General features: G+C 42.5%; 1 protein-coding gene across 1 annotated transcript; it reads right to left on the reverse strand.

The window, feature by feature from the left end:
* Window positions 1–250: 250 nt before the first annotated feature.
* Window positions 251–17,566, reverse strand: aifm3 (AIF family member 3; the record flags this gene model as incomplete). The annotated part of the gene is made up of 19 exons (XM_084180206.1): window positions 251–330; window positions 910–1,014; window positions 1,195–1,270; window positions 1,770–1,868; window positions 2,158–2,275; window positions 2,555–2,631; window positions 2,814–2,877; window positions 3,380–3,451; window positions 3,905–4,020; window positions 4,229–4,359; window positions 4,498–4,589; window positions 4,818–4,904; window positions 5,414–5,526; window positions 8,735–8,831; window positions 8,920–8,964; window positions 9,074–9,183; window positions 9,321–9,430; window positions 9,565–9,781; window positions 17,536–17,566. 19 exons carry the CDS (start codon window positions 17,564–17,566, stop codon window positions 288–290), a joined length of 1,803 nt encoding a protein of 600 aa, XP_084036332.1. The 3' UTR covers window positions 251–287.
* Between the last annotated feature and the right edge of the window lie 105 nt (window positions 17,567–17,671).

The raw sequence follows: 17,671 nt of genomic DNA on the forward strand, positions 1-17,671 counted from the left end.
ATTGCCATGAGCACACAGTTCTGCCATTACGGCATTGGATCATGTTAAAACCGTGCATGGCTCATGTTCTTGGTAAGATTACAGTATGTAATCCATCACCGTAGAGGTTCTCTGTAGAACCATCTCAGTCTCGATTCCAGGGGAGCGACTCCAACATTCCCAGACAGGGGTCTGCTGCTGTATGTCCACAGTATGACTGCTCTGCATCTCATCAGCACCAAAAGTGTCCATATTTTAGTGTCCGACAGATCCCAGACGCACAGAGAGCCTGAGACGTGGAGGCTCGATCACTGCGACCCTTTGTCTATCAACCAAGACATGTCCCCTGTCCTGCAATACAGAGGAAACAAAACAGCAAAAGACATCACTCAGAGTGCATATTATGCAGTTTAGACAAGAATGACGTGGATAATGTAGTCTAGGCTCTGAACAACAGAAAACAAGAGTGTAAAACTGGAACTGAACTGCATGTATAGCACAAGCATGCCAAGGTTGATTTTTGTGTGTTCTGACAGTGTTTCACATATAGTCTCATGAAGGGATCGTTAGTGGAGAGATTGAGAAAGACATGCATCTTAGATTTCGTACTTGCGTTGTCGGGTTAACAGCCTTCATTTTGTATGAGTGCACAATTAAAAATGAAAGATCAGCATTAGAGAAAGTAAGACATTGTTTACAGTAAAGCATTGCAGTACACATCTTAAACAAACTGACAGACACCCACTGGCAAATGTATCTAAACCCTCCTCTACTTATTAACATAGGTCATGTCTTTCACAGTTATCACATATCATGTGGTAACATTTGTAGAGTTCGGTTTTTGCTCATAGTGAACCTAGGAAAATCTAAAGAACTTAACAACCTCATTGTCACCCAGACCCCCGCTTAAGACCATAGAAATGCACTTACTCCACATCTCGCTTTCTAATCGTCTTTCCGGACCCTAAGACCTCTGCCACACGGGATACAATGGGGTCATAGTTCATGCTGGCAACGGCAACCACCTCCTCACTCCTATAGGTGGGAGAGATACACCAAACAACTTTTAGACAACAAACTAGGTTTACTGGAGTTCATTCTGTGGTAAGGATGAACTCTACTGGATTATATAAAAACAAAAGAGAGGATTTACTTTACAAAACAACCTGGACCGATGGCTGAAAGCATCTCAGTAGATAGTGTTTGGACACATACCTGGTGTAAAATGCCACAAACTTTAGTTCGTCCACGTCCCCTTGGATGACGACATCATCAAAGCCCTCCCCGTAACCTTGGTAACAGAATAGACACACTTTAGGTCTGTAAAAAGAGTGCCACACCACCACCACACCTATCATGATGGCATACTTCTAAATCCTATGATGACTGAAAAGCCGCAGTGTCTGAGCTCACAGCTAGGTGGCAGTACTTGAGCTACAATCTCAACAGAGGCATTTGGAGGAGAGCATTGGTAGTAGTCTTACCAACTCACTATTTGCAGATTTTTTCCACCTATTCAGTCCTAATTTAACACTTCCCAAACAATGAATACAGTACATAAACAAAACTTGTATAACTATGTAAAAAACGTTTCCAATGGTTCAGTGGGTTAGACTGAGCATGGTGCTGGCAACACCATGGTGGAGGTTTTGAAACATGCACAGGCCACATATACTAAATAGATGTGTCACTGTCAATTTTGACAGTTCTGCCATGTGCTTTGGATAAAATCTTCTAAATGACCCTAACGGTATTAAATGATATTACTTGTGGAGTGAGGCTCTGTTTACCTGCGTAGCGTAGGCTTTTCCCAAACATGGCCGACCAGAAATAGGGCACCGTTTTGATCTCAGTGGGTCTTCCCATCATGCCTAGTGCTGCCACTCTCCCTGTCAATCACAAACCAATAGAAAAGGTCCCATAAAAAACAATCCACTGCAAATCCAGCCCCAGATACGCAGCTGAGTGTTTGACCCTTTAGGGGAAATGTAAAAACTCCCACTTAAAAGGAAAACTCCACCCCAAAACTATATTTTGGTATTTGTTTCATTAGTCCATTGTTGACATAGTCCCAAAATGTTTTGCTTGTCAGCAATCAAGTTTTCAAGATACAGAAATCATCCCCGTATGATGCATTTTTTATTTTAACACTTTATTAACACAACAATAAACACTTACCGTGCACATGGGCCATTTGCCAGTGTGGGATGTTCACCTTCTTATTGCTGCGCCCCGGAAAAGGAAACGTCACAATGTCTCCTCCGGCATAGACACCATCAATGTTAGTCTGCATTGTCTGAGGGTTAGAGGGTTATCCAGAAGAATACAGGAGCCAATGTGGAAATCAGGAGGATCTCTTACTTGTAGACAAGCCACCTGACAAATTAGATGATAACTGACGAAAAACTCACAGCTCTAGTTCTACAAATGATACAGTGACACTTGTACATCATTGCAATAGAGTGGCACTGAAATTATTTGTTTGAATAAAATGAGTGCATTTGAAATGAAATGAGTGCATTCAAAGTATTTGTGTGTTATTAGAATTGTTGTGCATCATCATTGTTTTTTCTACCTTGTTGACGGGGACAAAACCCTTGGAATCCATGTGAACGCCACTCTGTTTCAGGAATCCAGTGGCTGGGCCAGACCCTGCAGAGTGAAGAGACATAGATAGACCACCATTAATTCACCACCAGGAATCAGAGTAACATTAGTGGTTGAGTTTGATCAACTCTACATTACACTCCTGCACGACCACTGAAATGAGTGAGTGTGCTAAAGTGGAGGCTATTGCGGACCGAGCGTTTGTGTCTCTGAGCTAGCTGCCTCACCTGTGCCAATAACACACACATCCGCCCTTAGTACTTTCCCACTCTTCAGAACCACCTCTTTCAACTGTGGAACATAAAACAAAAAACATTGACAAAAACAGTGAGGCAACACACACACATAATATTACCACTAGATTACCCTCAGTTCTGCTACTTTCGTTCTTGAGTACGAAGTTTTTTTTTTTTTGCACAACCAGTATTGGCACACGTCTCTTTTACTGAGTCACACTCCAAATGGAGGTTGTAACTGGTAGTAATCTGGGCTGCTTATCCTTTGTTTGTTGGCACTCTGTGGTCTACTTGGGTCAGTCACACCCGTTCATCAGCGTTTAATGGCGGCGTCCCCATTCTCCTCTTCTCCCCAAGTGTATACTTGCACACTTCCTCTCATGGATTTGTGTATCATTCGCAGAGGGAGTTTCCACCATAGTGAAATCCATGACGGAAGTGTGCATGTTAGAGAATCTAGGCAAAGCCTGAAAATGGTCTTGACTGGCCAACAGTGAGAAGGAAGGAGAGAGCCAACTGTGCATTATGTCATGCTGTTTCTCTCACTTTCGGAATACCTGTCCATGATGGCCAACCATCTCCGACACCTCATTCAACATGTAGAACTTCACCCTGTTCGTCTCAAACAGCTGAAAAGTAAGACAGACAGAGAGAGCACTGGGTTAAGTGTTCAAAGAGTTGAGCTTTTGTTAAGTTTAGCCTAACTTGTGTTCAGCTACAAATATACAAAAATACATAGGCCTATTACTAATGCCAATGGTTAATTGGCGGTGATGCGGCAACTCTTTCTATAAATACCCTCTTCATAATGGATTATTAACACTATGTACACACACACACACACACACACCAGCGATACATCCAGTATACCCTCCTCTGAAAAACCAAGATTAATGGGCAATATATACCTGATTGTCTAAATAAGTGCATGAGCACCTATAAGAATATACTAGACATATTCCCTTGTGGTGCCTGGTGCATTGAACATGATTCACATTTAGAGTATACGTTTCTCTGTGTAGAAATGCTGATGAAGGTGTTCTAGAGGTAGTAGGGCTGATTTCCCAGGGGTGGGTCCCTACCTTCATTATGGCTTTCCCTACTTTCTCCCCCAGAGCTTTCCGGAAAGGGACTGCTTCTATCCCAATGATGGAGACAGAGTGGGCCTTGTCGGTGAGCGCAGCAGCCACCTCCATACCTAATGCAGAACCCAGATGATTACTCATGCACACATTCACAGATAGAAGTGCTACAATTACAGTACTACTATAAATACAACCATTCCAAACAAAGATTCCACAAAATACAACTTTTAAGGCTTAATGTAGCCTTCATAAACCCTTTATAAGGTATATAGATCGACATATGTGAATTTACATCTACTGGAGGTCTGTCATCTCTCTCACCAACAAATGATGTTCCCACAATCACAGCATTCTTGTTGTTGGCCAGCCTGGCTACGCTATTAGCATCTTCAGGGGTCCTGAGGTGAAACACATTCCTAACGTCCTGGCCTTTATAGTTCATTGGCTTGGGTCTTACAAAAGACAAAGGACAGTGTTATATCAGTGTCAATAGAACAATGAGTTATGTCAAAACTGGTTATATCAACTACAATAGAATTTAATTCCATTTTATTGCATTCAACCAAATACTATTTCCGGTCACTCCTCACTTGCTTCCTGTGGCAATGAAAAGCTTCCTGTATTCCATCCTAGAGCCGTCTTGAAAAGTCACAGCCTTAGTCTTGACGTCCACTGCCACAGCCTATGACATCCAAACATCACAGTTAGAAAGAGACCATGGGTGTCACCAAGGGGATGTGTTCATTAGGGCACACCAAACCAAACGTTTTGCAACGGAAAACGAAAATCTTCTTATTGGAAGATGTTCAGGTAGCAAATCCATGATTCACTCCCTTTCAAAACTCCCTACTTAACACGGCCCAGTTGTAGATTCAAATGTAGCCTATATAATCAGTGTTTCAGGTCTCACCTCCTTCTCCGTGAGCAGCTCGATGTCGTGGGCTTGGAGGAAGTCTATGGAGCGTAGCCGGAGCTGCTCTGCTGTGCTCTCTAAGGACTGAGGGGGAGACAGTTAGTTACACCTCACCTCACCACAGCACGGTACACCACAGGCTGGACTTTATAGGTTGACGTTTGTTAAGTTGAAATGTTATAGGTGAAATTCATTGAAGAAATGCCACTTTTATGATGGTAATGCAACATTAATATGTTATCCCAATTTAAATCGCAATGTCAGCAAACCGTTTTCCCATAGAGATCATGGCCAAATGTCTACATTGGCCAGGACCAATATTTTCCCAAGATTACAGGCTAAAGATGGGTTCAGGATGGGTTAATACTTGCAATAACAAAATGGTAAGTATTTTGAGGCATGAAATCTCTGGATGGAATTGTTAATCTGCTATGAAACACAGTAGGGCATAACTGGTAGACTTTCGATCAGCAATTTCAATAATGTTTATATCCAGAAGAATCCTCAACTTAAAGAACCCTTGTGGACACTAAGTCTTTATGGGGATAGTCCTTGTATAGTTTCTGTGGTGTGTTCTGGATCTCTGTACAAACCTTACTCAGTTTAGGCCTGTCATAGGGTGGGTATTTGTCCATGGTGCACATGACAATGCGATCGGTGAAGCCTTCCTGTCTCAACGTCTCAGCGCACACCAGCCCTGCTGGACCTGGAGACACAAGACACTAGTTTAACATCTAAGTAGGATCTTAGATCCTTGCTATCCGAACTGAACACATGCTCTGTTTACCATAACTATTGACAGAAACAATAATAGTGAATCGGAGCGTGGATTAAGTTTGGATACCAGACACAATCTTAGAGCGGTGTAAACAAAACTTTGACAAAGAGCATACAGTCAAAATGTGTAAAGAAAATATATATACACTGCTCAAAAAAATTAAGGGAACACTAAAATAACACATCCTAGATCTGAATGAATGAAATAATCTTATTAAATACTTTTTTCTTTACATAGTTGAATGTGCTGACAACAAAATCACACAAAAATTATCAATGGAAATCAAATTAATCAACCCATGGAGGTCTGGATTTGGAGTCACCCTCAAAATGAAAGTGGAAAACCACACTACAGGCTGATCCAACTTTGATGTAATGTCCTTAAAACAATTCAAAATTAGGCTCAGTAGTGTGTGTGGCCTCCACGTGCCTGTTTGACCTCCCTGCAACGCCTGGGCATGCTCCTGATGAGGTGGCGGATGGTCTCCTGAGGGATCTCCACCCAGACCTGGACTAAAGCATCCGCCAACTCCTGGACAGTCTGTGGTGCAACGTGGCGTTGGTGGATGGAGCGAGACATGATGTCCCAGATGTGCTCAATTGGATTCAGGTCTGGGGAACTGGCGGTCCATAGCATCAATGCCTTCCTCTTGCAGGAACTGCTGACACACTCCAGCCACATGAGGTCTAGCATTGTCTTGCATTAGGAGGAACCCAGGGCCAACCGCACCAGCATATGGTCTCACAATGGGTCTGAGGATCTTATCTCGGTACCTAATGGCAGTCAGGCTACCTCTGGCGATCACATGGAGGGCTGTGCGGCCCCCCAAAGAAATGCCACCCCACACCATGACTGACCAACCACCAAACCGGTCATGCTGGAGGATGTTGCAGGCAGCAGAACGTTCTCCACAGCGTCTCCAGACTCTGTCACGTCTGTCACGTGCTCAGTGTGAACCTGCTTTCATCTGTGAAGAGCACAGGGCGCCAGTGGCGAATTTGCCAATCTTGGTGTTCTCTGGCAAATGGCAAACGTCCTGCACGGTGTTGGGCTGCAAGCACAACCTCCACCTGTGGACGTCGGGCCCTCATACCACCCTCATGGAGTCTGTTTCTGACCGTTTGAGCAGACACATGCACATTTGTGGCCTGCTGGAGGTCATTTTGCAGGGCTCTGGCAGTGCTCCTCCTGCTCCTCCTTGCACAAAGGCGGAGGTAGCAGTCCTGCTGCTGGGTTGTTGCCCTCCTACGGCCTCCTCCACTTCTCCTGATGTACTGGCCTGTCTCCTGGTAGCGCCTCCATGCTCTGGACACTACGCTGACAGACACAGCAAACCTTCTTGCCACAGCTCGCATTGATGTGCCATCCTGGATGAGCTGCACTACCTGAGCCACTTGTGTGGGTTGTAGACTCAGTCTCATGCTACCACTAGAGTGAAAGCACCGCCAGCATTCAAAAGTGACCAAAACATCAGCCAGGAAGCATAGGAACTGAGAAGTGGTCTGTGGTCACCACCTGCAAACCAGTCCTTTATTGGGGGTGTCTTGCTAATTGCCTATAATTTCCACCTGTTGTCTATTCCATTTGCACAACAGCATGTGAAATTTATTGTCAATCAGTGTTGCTTCCTAAGTGGACAGTTTGATTTCACAGAAGTGTGATTGACTTGGAGTTACATTGTATTGTTTAAGTGTTCCCTTAATTTTTTTGTGCAGTGTATATATATTACTGGAAACTTTCTACGTTTACCAATAAACTACCAGAATTTTGATATCTTTCAAGGATTTTATGTAATCTATCACAAGACATCTAGTGGCCCTTTTGGGTACTTCAGATTATCACAGGTGTCTGTAATAATCTCTGGCCCTCTGTGTGGCCTTATCACATGTAAAATACACTGAGTGCACAAAACATTAGGAACACCTTCCTAATATAGAGTTGCACCCCCTTTTGCCCTCAGAACAGCCTCAATTCGTCGGGGCATGGACTCTACAAGGTGTCAAGCGTTCCACAGGGATGCTGGCCCATGTTGACTCCAATGTTTCCCACAGTTGTGTCAAGTTCGCTAGATGTCCTTTGGGTGGTGGGCCATTCTTGATTCCCATGGGAAACTGTTGAGTGTGAAAACCCCAGCAGTGTTGCAGTTCTTGACACACTCAAACCGGTGCGCCTGGCACCTACTACCATACCCCGTTCAAAGGCACTTAAATATTTTGTCTTGCCCATTCACCCTCTGAATGGCACACATACACAATCCATGTCTCAATTGTCTCAAGGCTTAAAAAATCCTTCTTTAACCTGTCTCCTCCCCTTCATCTACACTGATTGAAGTGGATCATCAATAAGGGATCATAGCTGTCACCTGGATTCACCTGGTCAGTCATGGAAAGATGTCTTAATGTTTTGTACACTCAGTGTAAATTAAATAATTTAATAAGATGATTTTAAAATAAAAAACAGAATGACAAAGCTGTAAAACATGATCCTAAATATAAACCATCAACTTAGTGAGTACCATTGGTGTTTAATATATATTGAGGGTTTCAGCATGAAATATCATTTATATATTGTTTTACAAACTTTTATTTATTTTACTATGTCAATATGTATTTGTTGTCAATGTTTTGGCGTCAAACTGGTGGCAGTTGTGAAAAAAAGTAAATAGTTGGAAGAATTGCAGAGTTAATTGAAAATAATGCCATTGTTGATGCTTTTTTCATTAATTAGGCTATTTTCTATTGAACCATATGGTCTATCTAATAGAAGCTCATGGACAATATTAACACAGATATAATAAATGAATACTATGTGAATACATTTAAAAAAAGTTATTCAAGTATAAATTATCAAAGTTACAATAGATTGCCATAGATTTTCAGTTAATTACCAAAATTACTGAAGATTCTGGTAATTTTGGTAAATTACCGGTAGCTTTGCAACCCTAACCATGAACTAAAAACATTGTTGTTGCAGTAATGTTTGGGAGCTGCTATCATCTATCCTTTTTTGGAATACTCAGGACCTATAATGAACCAAACACATATGGTTCCAGTCCTAGTCGACAGTTTGAACAGACTTCTATTTACCAGCGGTGTGTGAGGTGTGAGTGCAAGGAGATGCTCAATGGCCAACTCACCTGATCCAACGATGAGGATGTAGCTGAAGCCAGTGCTGGAGTTAATGACTGCTGAACATCGGGCCATGGCCTTTGACCTCTTCTGTGACTGAAGATCCTGGAAGATGAAAATGTTTGCCAGGTCAACAAAGGGGGATCAGTTGATTTAGAACAACAGATTCTAGATAGTCCCAGAATATCTTTACCTGTTTATTAGCGCGAATGATCACCTTGTCCTTTTCAACTCGGACCTGAAGCAAACAGACATGAGCGATGTGTACACGGTTTTGACGATGCTTAGAGACAGTATGTGAAGGCAGGGAATGTGAATTGCATGGTGAATCGAATGAGGAAGGTCACCTGGAAGGTGGGCAAGCTGTCCAGTCCAGGAAAGTCCTCAATGTCTCCCGTAGCGATGTTGAAACAAGCTCCATGCCAGGGGCAACGCACGTGCCCTTTGGACAAGACACCTGCAACACACAAATATATACATCCCACTGTATCATACACCAATCTATCTCAGAGCTTGTTTATAACATAAGAGAGCAAAAAGATACCACACCAATATTCCATCAAAAAAGCTAACACAATGCAGAACCGGACTCACCTTTGACCAGCGGTGCCCCATAATGTGGACACTTGTGCCCAATGGCAGAAAACTCTCCATGTTCTTTGATGAGCAGCGCTCTGCCACTTCCCAAATCAACCTCTCGCATCCTATGCAGGGATAAGAGCACACACACACACACACACAGGAAGGGAGAAAAGATGTGAGGGGGAAAAGCACTGGTTGCAGCCATAAAAACTCCAGGTGATTGACCTGGTATATGTTGTCTTTTGTTTGGCCTTACTGTCCATTTTCCATATCCTTGACATGACACACTGAGGCCTCCACGTAGTCGCGGGGTTTGTAGAGCCTGAGGGGGGCGGCGGCGGCGTCCTCGTCGGAGCAGTGTCCCAGCGCTCCGTTGGGCCTGCATTCAGAGAAGGGGCTTGCCTTTCCATTGGGTGACATCACATCTGCTTCCTTTTCTTTCTCCAAGAGGGTAAGCTCCACTTTCACCTCAACTGCAGGACACAGACCATTAGAAATATGACAGCCTTTTCAGGTTGATCTTCGCCCAGTCACTTGTTTTTGTTCTTATCATACGGTACAGTTCGTCATTTTCACCCATCCTCCTCCTCAACTTTTAAGTCACCAGCCGCCCCTGATATTCATATTAATTTTTCCTTTGATTACCATACCCAGCAGACTCCCCATGGAGAAGGGTTCTGTATCAAATGAAACTGACTTGACCATGAAAATACTTTTGCTGTGTGACAACCTTAAAAAGGTCCTGAACAATCATTCTGAATCCCATGTAAAATACCCTTTTGAGTGACTAAAATACACTACATGGCCAAATGTATGTGGACACCTGCTCGTCGAACATCTCATTCCAAAATCATGAGCATTAAGATGGAGTTGGTCCCCCCCCCTTTGCTGCTATAACAGCCTCCACTCATCTGGGAAGGCTTTCCACTAGATGTTGGAACATTGCTGTGGGGACTTGCTTCCATTCAGCCACAAGAGCATTAGTGAGGTCGGACACTGGTGTTGGGCGATTAGGACTGGCCTGCAGTTGGTGTTCCAACTCATCCCAAAGGTGTTCGATGGGGTTGAGGTCAGGGCTCCATGCAGGCCAGTCAAGTTCTTCTACACCGATCTCGACAAACCATTTCTGTATGGACCTCGCTTTGTGCACGGGGGCATTGTCATGCTGAAACAGGAAAGGGCCTTCCCCAAACTGTTGCCACAAAGTTGGAAGCACAGAATCATCTAGAATTTCATTGTATGCTGTAGCGTTAAGATTTCCCTTCACTGGAACTAAGGGGCCTAGTCCTAACCATGAAAAACAGCCCCAGACCATTATTCCTCCTCCACCAAACTTTAAAGTTGGCACTATGCATTGGGGTAGGTAGCATTCTCCTGGCATCCGCCAAACCCAGATTCGTCAGTCGGACTGCCAGATAGTGAAGCGTGATTCATCACTCCAGAGAACGCATTTCCACTGCTCCAGAGTCCAATGGTGGCGAGCTATACACTACTCCAGCCGATGCTTGGCATTGCGCATGGTGATCTTAGGCTTGTGTGCGGCTGCTCGGCCATGGAACGAACAGTTATTGTGCTGAAGTTGCTTCCAGAGGCAGTTTGGAACTCGGTAGTGAGTGTTGCAACCGAGTGCAGACGTTTTTACGCGCTACGCGCTTCAGCACTCAGCAATCCTGTTCTGTGAGCTTGTGTGGCCTACCACTTCGCTGCTAAGCCGTTGTTGCTCCTAGACGTTTCCACTTAACAATAACAGCTCTTACAGATGACCGGGGCAGCACTAGCAGGGCAGAAGTTTGACGAACTGACTTGTTGGAAATGTGGCATCCTATGACGGTGCCACGTTGAAAGTCATTGAGCTCTTCTGTATGGGCCATTCTACTGCCAATGTTTGTCTATGGAGATTGCATGGCTGTGTGCTCGATTTTATACACCTGTCAGCAATGGGTGTGGCTGAAATAGCCGAATCCACTAATTTGAAGGGGTGTCCACATCCTGTTGGCCATGTAGTGAATCACCCATAATATCTTTGGGGAATAGAAATGCTCAAAATTTTAGGCAAATTATTTTTTCTCTCATAGCTAACTACCAGGAAGTACTACTAGAAAAGACAGGCTGAGTGGGAGGAGAGCTTATATTTATGAGCTCGCCTTGACTGACAGCTCTTTGAAACGCAAGCAATTTGGATGCAGTGAGTAGTGTTGCAGTAAAATAATCTCAGGCAAATTTGGTGATACAGAAAGCAACTCAAACAACATTGTAATTGCATCAATGATGTCAATTTTTGTATACACATCTCCAGTTTGGCATGTCTGTTACGATCGGTTCACAGCAGCACTGATGTATGCGTTGACATGACAACTGCGTCAGAGTTTTGAATGACCCTTCCCTCCAACGTTTTGTTCCATGCTGGCTGAAGACCTAGCTAGCCAGTAACTAGTGAACACCAGACACAGATGAAGACCTAGCTAGCCAGTAACTAGTGAACACCAGACACAGATGAAGACCTAGCTAGCCAGTAACTAGTGAACACCAGACACAGATGAAGACCTAGCTAGCCAGTAACTAGTGAACACCAGACACAGATGAAGACCTAGCTTGCCAGTAACTAGCGAACACCAGACACAGATGAAAAAGGAAACATATAAGTAAGTATCTTTGCCATAGATGAATAGTGTAAACTTTTAATTATATTTGCAGACACCCTACAGTCACATTTTGGCACCAGTACAGTAGCTATCTAGCTATATAAACCATGCCCCTCTGCAAATGCACCTTCTCTGATGTTGGATAAAAGGCAGTACTCATTTAAATTAGTTAAGAGAATATCATGTTACCATTGGTGTATTAAAACGTGAGTTAGGGTAATGTCACCCTATCCCCTTAATAATCTCGCCTCCTCAATCCAAGTGTTTGACATGGGGGAGGGGACTAGTAACTTTATGATCAAACTTTATCAATGTAGAAGCAACAGTCATTTTTCATACATTGGTCATTATACTTTGATCTGGTTTCATCCAAATATCATCCAAATTTCATGAAAAACATGATTTTGACTGTTTAGATACAGTATATATTTAGGATCACTACACCATGCATTATATATTTTCCTGAATAACACACGCAGGGATAGGCCTAAGGGGATGTGTGGGTTTATTTGTTGTGAGGCGCCCAGAGGCATTTGATGACATCTGATAAGTTGCCTCTTGGGTTTGTATTTCTTCATTTGAAGAAATGGTTGTGTAACCCGTTTTCACTGCAGCCAGCTTTATCTCTTCGGCTGGAAAAATGTGCTGACCATCCGGTTCTTACATGGTAATCTGGCAGGAATTTTCACCTGCTGAGCAAGTCTTAATTAAAATCACTGGAAAATCATGAGAGACTGCAATCGCAGGAGAGGAAAAGGGAGAGACTCCATCCCCAGACTCATATGGGATCTTTTTTTTTTACTTTTATGAGAGATATTTAACTACAATCTTACGTAAGAGGAATTCACAATTTGTGCATTAGATTTGCTATAGAGATATATGTTTTTTGTTGATTATCTTTCTTTAGATTTTAATAGCATAAAATCACATCCACAGATCGGGACCATTCTAAATCCATAAGTTGATACTCTACCATACAGTGAGGGAAAAAAGTATTTGATCCCCTGCTGATTTTGTACGTTTGCCCACTGACAAAGAAATTATCAGTCTATAATTTTAATGGTAGGTTTATTTGAACAGTGAGAGACAGAATAACAACAAAATAATCCAGAAAAACACATGTCAAAAATGTTATAAATTGATTTGCATTTTAATGAGGGAAATAAGTATTTGACCCCCTCTCAGTCAGAAAGATTTCTGGCTCCCAAGTGTCTTTTATACAGGTAACGAGCTGAGATTAGGAGCACACTCTTAAAGGGAGTGCTCCTAATCTCAGCTTGTTACCTGTATAAAAGACACCTGTCCACAGAAGCAATCAATCAATCAGATTCCAAACTCTCCACCATGGCCAAGACCAAAGAGCTCTCCAAGGATGTCAGGGACAAGATTGTAGACCTACACAAGGCTGGAATGGGCTACAAGACCATCGCCAAGCAGCTTGGTGAGAAGGTGACAACAGTTGGTGCGATTATTTGCAAATGGAAGAAACACAAAAGAACTGTCAATCTCCCTCGGCCTGGGGCTCCATGCAAGATCTCACCTCGTGGAGTTGCAATGATCATGAGAATGGTGAGGAATCAGCCCAGAACTACACGGGAGGATCTTGTCAATGATCTCAAGGCAGCTGGGACCATAGTCACCAAGAAAACAATTGGTATCACACTACGCCATGAAGGACTGAAATCCTGTGGCACCCGCAAGGTCTTCCTGCTCAAGAAAGCACATATACAGGCCCGTCTGAAGTTTGCCAATGAACATCTGAATGATTCAGAGGAGAACTGGGTGAAAGTGTTGTGGTCAGATGAGACCAAAATCGAGGTCTTTGGCATCAACTCAACTCGCCGTGTTTGGAGGAGGAGGAATGCTGCCTATGACCCCAAGAACACCATCCCCACCGTCAAACATGGAGGTGGAAACATTATGCTTTGGGGGTGTTTTTCTGCTAAGGGGACAGGACAACTTCACCGCATCAAAGGGACGATGGACGGGGCCATGTACCGTCAAATCTTGGGTGAGAACCTCCTTCCCTCAGCCAGGGCATTGAAAATGGGTCGTGGATGGGTATTCCAGCATGACAATGACCCAAAACACACGGCCAAGGTAACAAAGGAGTGGCTCAAGAAGAAGCACATTAAGGTCCTGGAGTGGCCTAGCCAGTCTCCAGACCTTAATCCCATAGAAAATCTGTGGAGGGAGCTGAAGGTTCGAGTTGCCAAACGTCAGCCTCGAAACCTTAATGACTTGGAGAAGATCTGCAAAGAGGAGTGGGACAAAATCTCTCCTGAGATGTGTGCAAACCTGGTGGCCAACTACATGAAACGTCTGACCTCTGTGATTGCCAACAAGGGTTTTGCCACCAAGTACTAAGTAATGTTTTGCAGAGGGGTCAAATACTTATTTCCCTCATTAAAATGCAAATCAATTTATAACAATTTTGACATGCGTTTTTCTGGATTTCTTTGTTGTTATTCTGTCTCTTACTGTTCAAATAAACCTACCATTAAAATGATAGACTGATCATGTCTTTGTCAGTGGGCAAACGTACAAAATCAGCAGGGGATCAAATACTTTTTTTCCTCACTGTATGCTCCATGATGAAGTCAGAATCTCTCCTAAACATCAGATGTATCTTTAATGTTCAGTAATTGCCACATGTATTTGATAAGAGATATACAGTATATAAATACAATGAAGAGTAACATAATAATTTAACATTAAATAAATAACGAACTCAATAATTATTTCATTCAATCAATCTAAAGTAAGTGGCATAGCCCATTCATATGCATGAGCAACGATCAATTGTTTAATCATCATTAAAATCATATAGAAAGTGTATATTATGGTCCTCTACTCATCTTCTCCTGGACAGGGGTTTATTTGTCAATGATTTGCAAACGATGTTACCTTTAACTGAGTCTTTGGCTATCTGCCCATGCTGTGTAGCTGTGTTACCAAGCCAAACGATCTGCTCCTACTTTTGTACTGCATATAACATGTATAAAGTGTCATTTTTACCATCATACACACTGCTAAAAAAATATGGGTGATTTGCGGTTCTATATATAACCTTTTCTTCTAGCAATGCAAGCTGCTTTGTTTTTGGATGAGTTGTTTTTGCTTAGTTAAGGGACCTTTCTCTCCACTGAGATTCTCCAATGCATCAAAGTGAAACTGAGTGAATTGTACACCTCAGGAGAAACATACCCTTGCTTGTCATTGGAGGAAGAGATACTCCGACATAGGGGAGATTATACTGCATTCTATCACTTTGCCATGCTATCACTTCATCCCCCCCTCTCACACACTCACCCCCTTTCTTTATCTTCCTACAATGTTTTCATTCAGAAACATCATGTGCTGAATCTTTTTGAATGGGCACCGATGGACTTTCTAGTCTTAGAAACAATTATTTGTTTATAATATGTTGTTAAAATATTTGAATGGATCAAATTGAAGGGCCAGTGTATGACATCTCAGCTCCCACTAACACATCTGCTTTTCACTGACTCTGCAGAAACTCAGTGTCCTGAAATGTTTCGACTAAGCCCACGTTTTCAGACATTTGCAGGATCATGACAATACACTTGGATAATTATCTTAATCTTCAATGTTCCTCTTTATGATTTATTTTTTAACCCTAAGTACAGTGTAAGTACAGTGTAACAATAAATAAAGGAGTTATTACAATACATGTTCATCTGTACTTATAGGAATAACTACAGAGTTATAAAGACACTAATGTAAAGTTTTACCCTGATGGTGTGATATTGTATTTTACAGATTCTTGAAACATGTATTTATCTCACATTGTGTAAAATCTGTTTTTGTCTGGTTCAGTTTCTGATTTAGTTTACTATACTGGTGCTCATCACTGCTGTGTCCAAGGTTCCATTCAGGGGCCCATTTGTTTCCTACAGACTCAGACTAATTAGTCTTTTCACAGTGAGGGGCATCCGTTCCAACACACCACCCTCAAAAGCTCCCCTAGAGTACTGGAGACAAGTTTCCTATCCCCTACACTTTATCCATACTAGCTCCTAGTGTGGTATTGCAGTGGTTGTTTTTGTGAAAATTATGTTTAATTTGTTTTTGTGATTTCTTTACCGCTTTCCCTAAGCACTATTGAAAGTCAAAGATTTAAAAAAATAAGTAATGTGTTTGATTTCAGTGCTTACTGCCCCCTTCAACAAGCTGACTGCATTTAAACAGCGATATGTTTGCTTTTAAACAGCCATACATCCGCAATCATAACATTGTTTCACTGCTATGCAGCTTTATTTACCAATCAGACCCAGTGACCCAGCTAGCGTAGCTACCTTCATAAGTGTCTTAATGACATCAAATGTTGGATGTCTGACAAAATTCTCCAGCTCAATGATAAGAAATCAGAGGTTGTTTTATTTGCCCCTCACCTTGCTAGAAACCAGATTGTAAATAACCTTGCTCATTTGTCCACCAATGTAAAGCCTACGGCCAGAAACGTTGGTGTCTTCTTTGACCCTGACCTGAAGCTCGAGTTGCATGTAAAGAAGGTTGTCCAGTCCTGCTTTTATCATCTAAGAAATATAGCTAAAGTCAAGTCTTTTTATTTCAGTCACTGATCTGGAGAAGATTATTCATGCTTTTATTTCCTCACACCTAGATTACTGTAACTCTTTGTGTACATGTCTCAGTCAGAAATCACTCCATCATCTACAGTTCAAAATGCTGCAACTCGGCATTTAACACGCACCAGAAAATGTAACCATATCACCTATTTGGGATTCTCTACACTGTCTACCAGTCACTTTGATAATAGATTTTAAAATTGTATTAATCACATTTAAGGCTTTATTTAGCCCCATCCTATTACTCTGATCTTTTACCTCCTTACAAGCCAGGACTCAGCCTGAGATCCTCTGGCACGGCACTGTTGACCATTCCAAAGTCTAGGTTGAAAATGAAAGGAGACTGGACATTTGCCATTAGGGCCCCTAGACTTTGGAATGGTCTGCCAGAGAAGATCAGGCTTACAGATTCTGGGCCTCTTTTTAAATCCCTGCTGAAGACACACTTTTATAAAGATGCTTTTAAATGTAGGATTTCAATGTAGGATTTTAATTAGCTATCTTTTTTCATTCTCTTTCCTCCTGTCTTTTGTTTCTTTGTTTGTACTTTTATTTCATTATTTTATGATGTGAAGCACGTTGTTACTTGTATTGAAAAGAGCTATACAAATAAAGTGATTATTATTACATTGTACCATACATTTTATACTCATATTTGACAATGCAATTGAGAGCATAACAATTCTTCCTCCACAAAATGCCATGCTACAAAGGAGTTTGTATGACCTCTATATACATTTACATTTTACATTTTAGTCATTTAGCAGACACTCTTATCCAGAGCGACTTACAGTTAGTGAGTGCATACATTTTCATACTGGCCCCCCGTGGGAATCGAACCCACAACCCTGGCGTTGCAAGTGCCATGCTCTACCAATTGAGCTACACAGGGCCTATATAGCTGGAGAACAAGTGCCAATTATTCCAGGATTTCGAAGGAGGGAAGGAAAACAGGGGGTTGGCGGAGGTGGTCACCTGGTTTGCTTTTGGAGAGGCATCCTCCCATGATGGGCCCAGGGTAGAGCCAGGAGGCCTGGCTGGAGGAAGCCCAGGGGAGGTGAGGGGGAGACAGGGTCAGATCCTGGGGTTGGGCTGTTGGGTTGGGAGGTAA

This window comes from Coregonus lavaretus, assembly GCF_964263955.1.
Source record: "Coregonus lavaretus genome assembly, chromosome: 17".
Lineage (NCBI taxonomy): Eukaryota > Metazoa > Chordata > Actinopteri > Salmoniformes > Salmonidae > Coregonus > Coregonus lavaretus.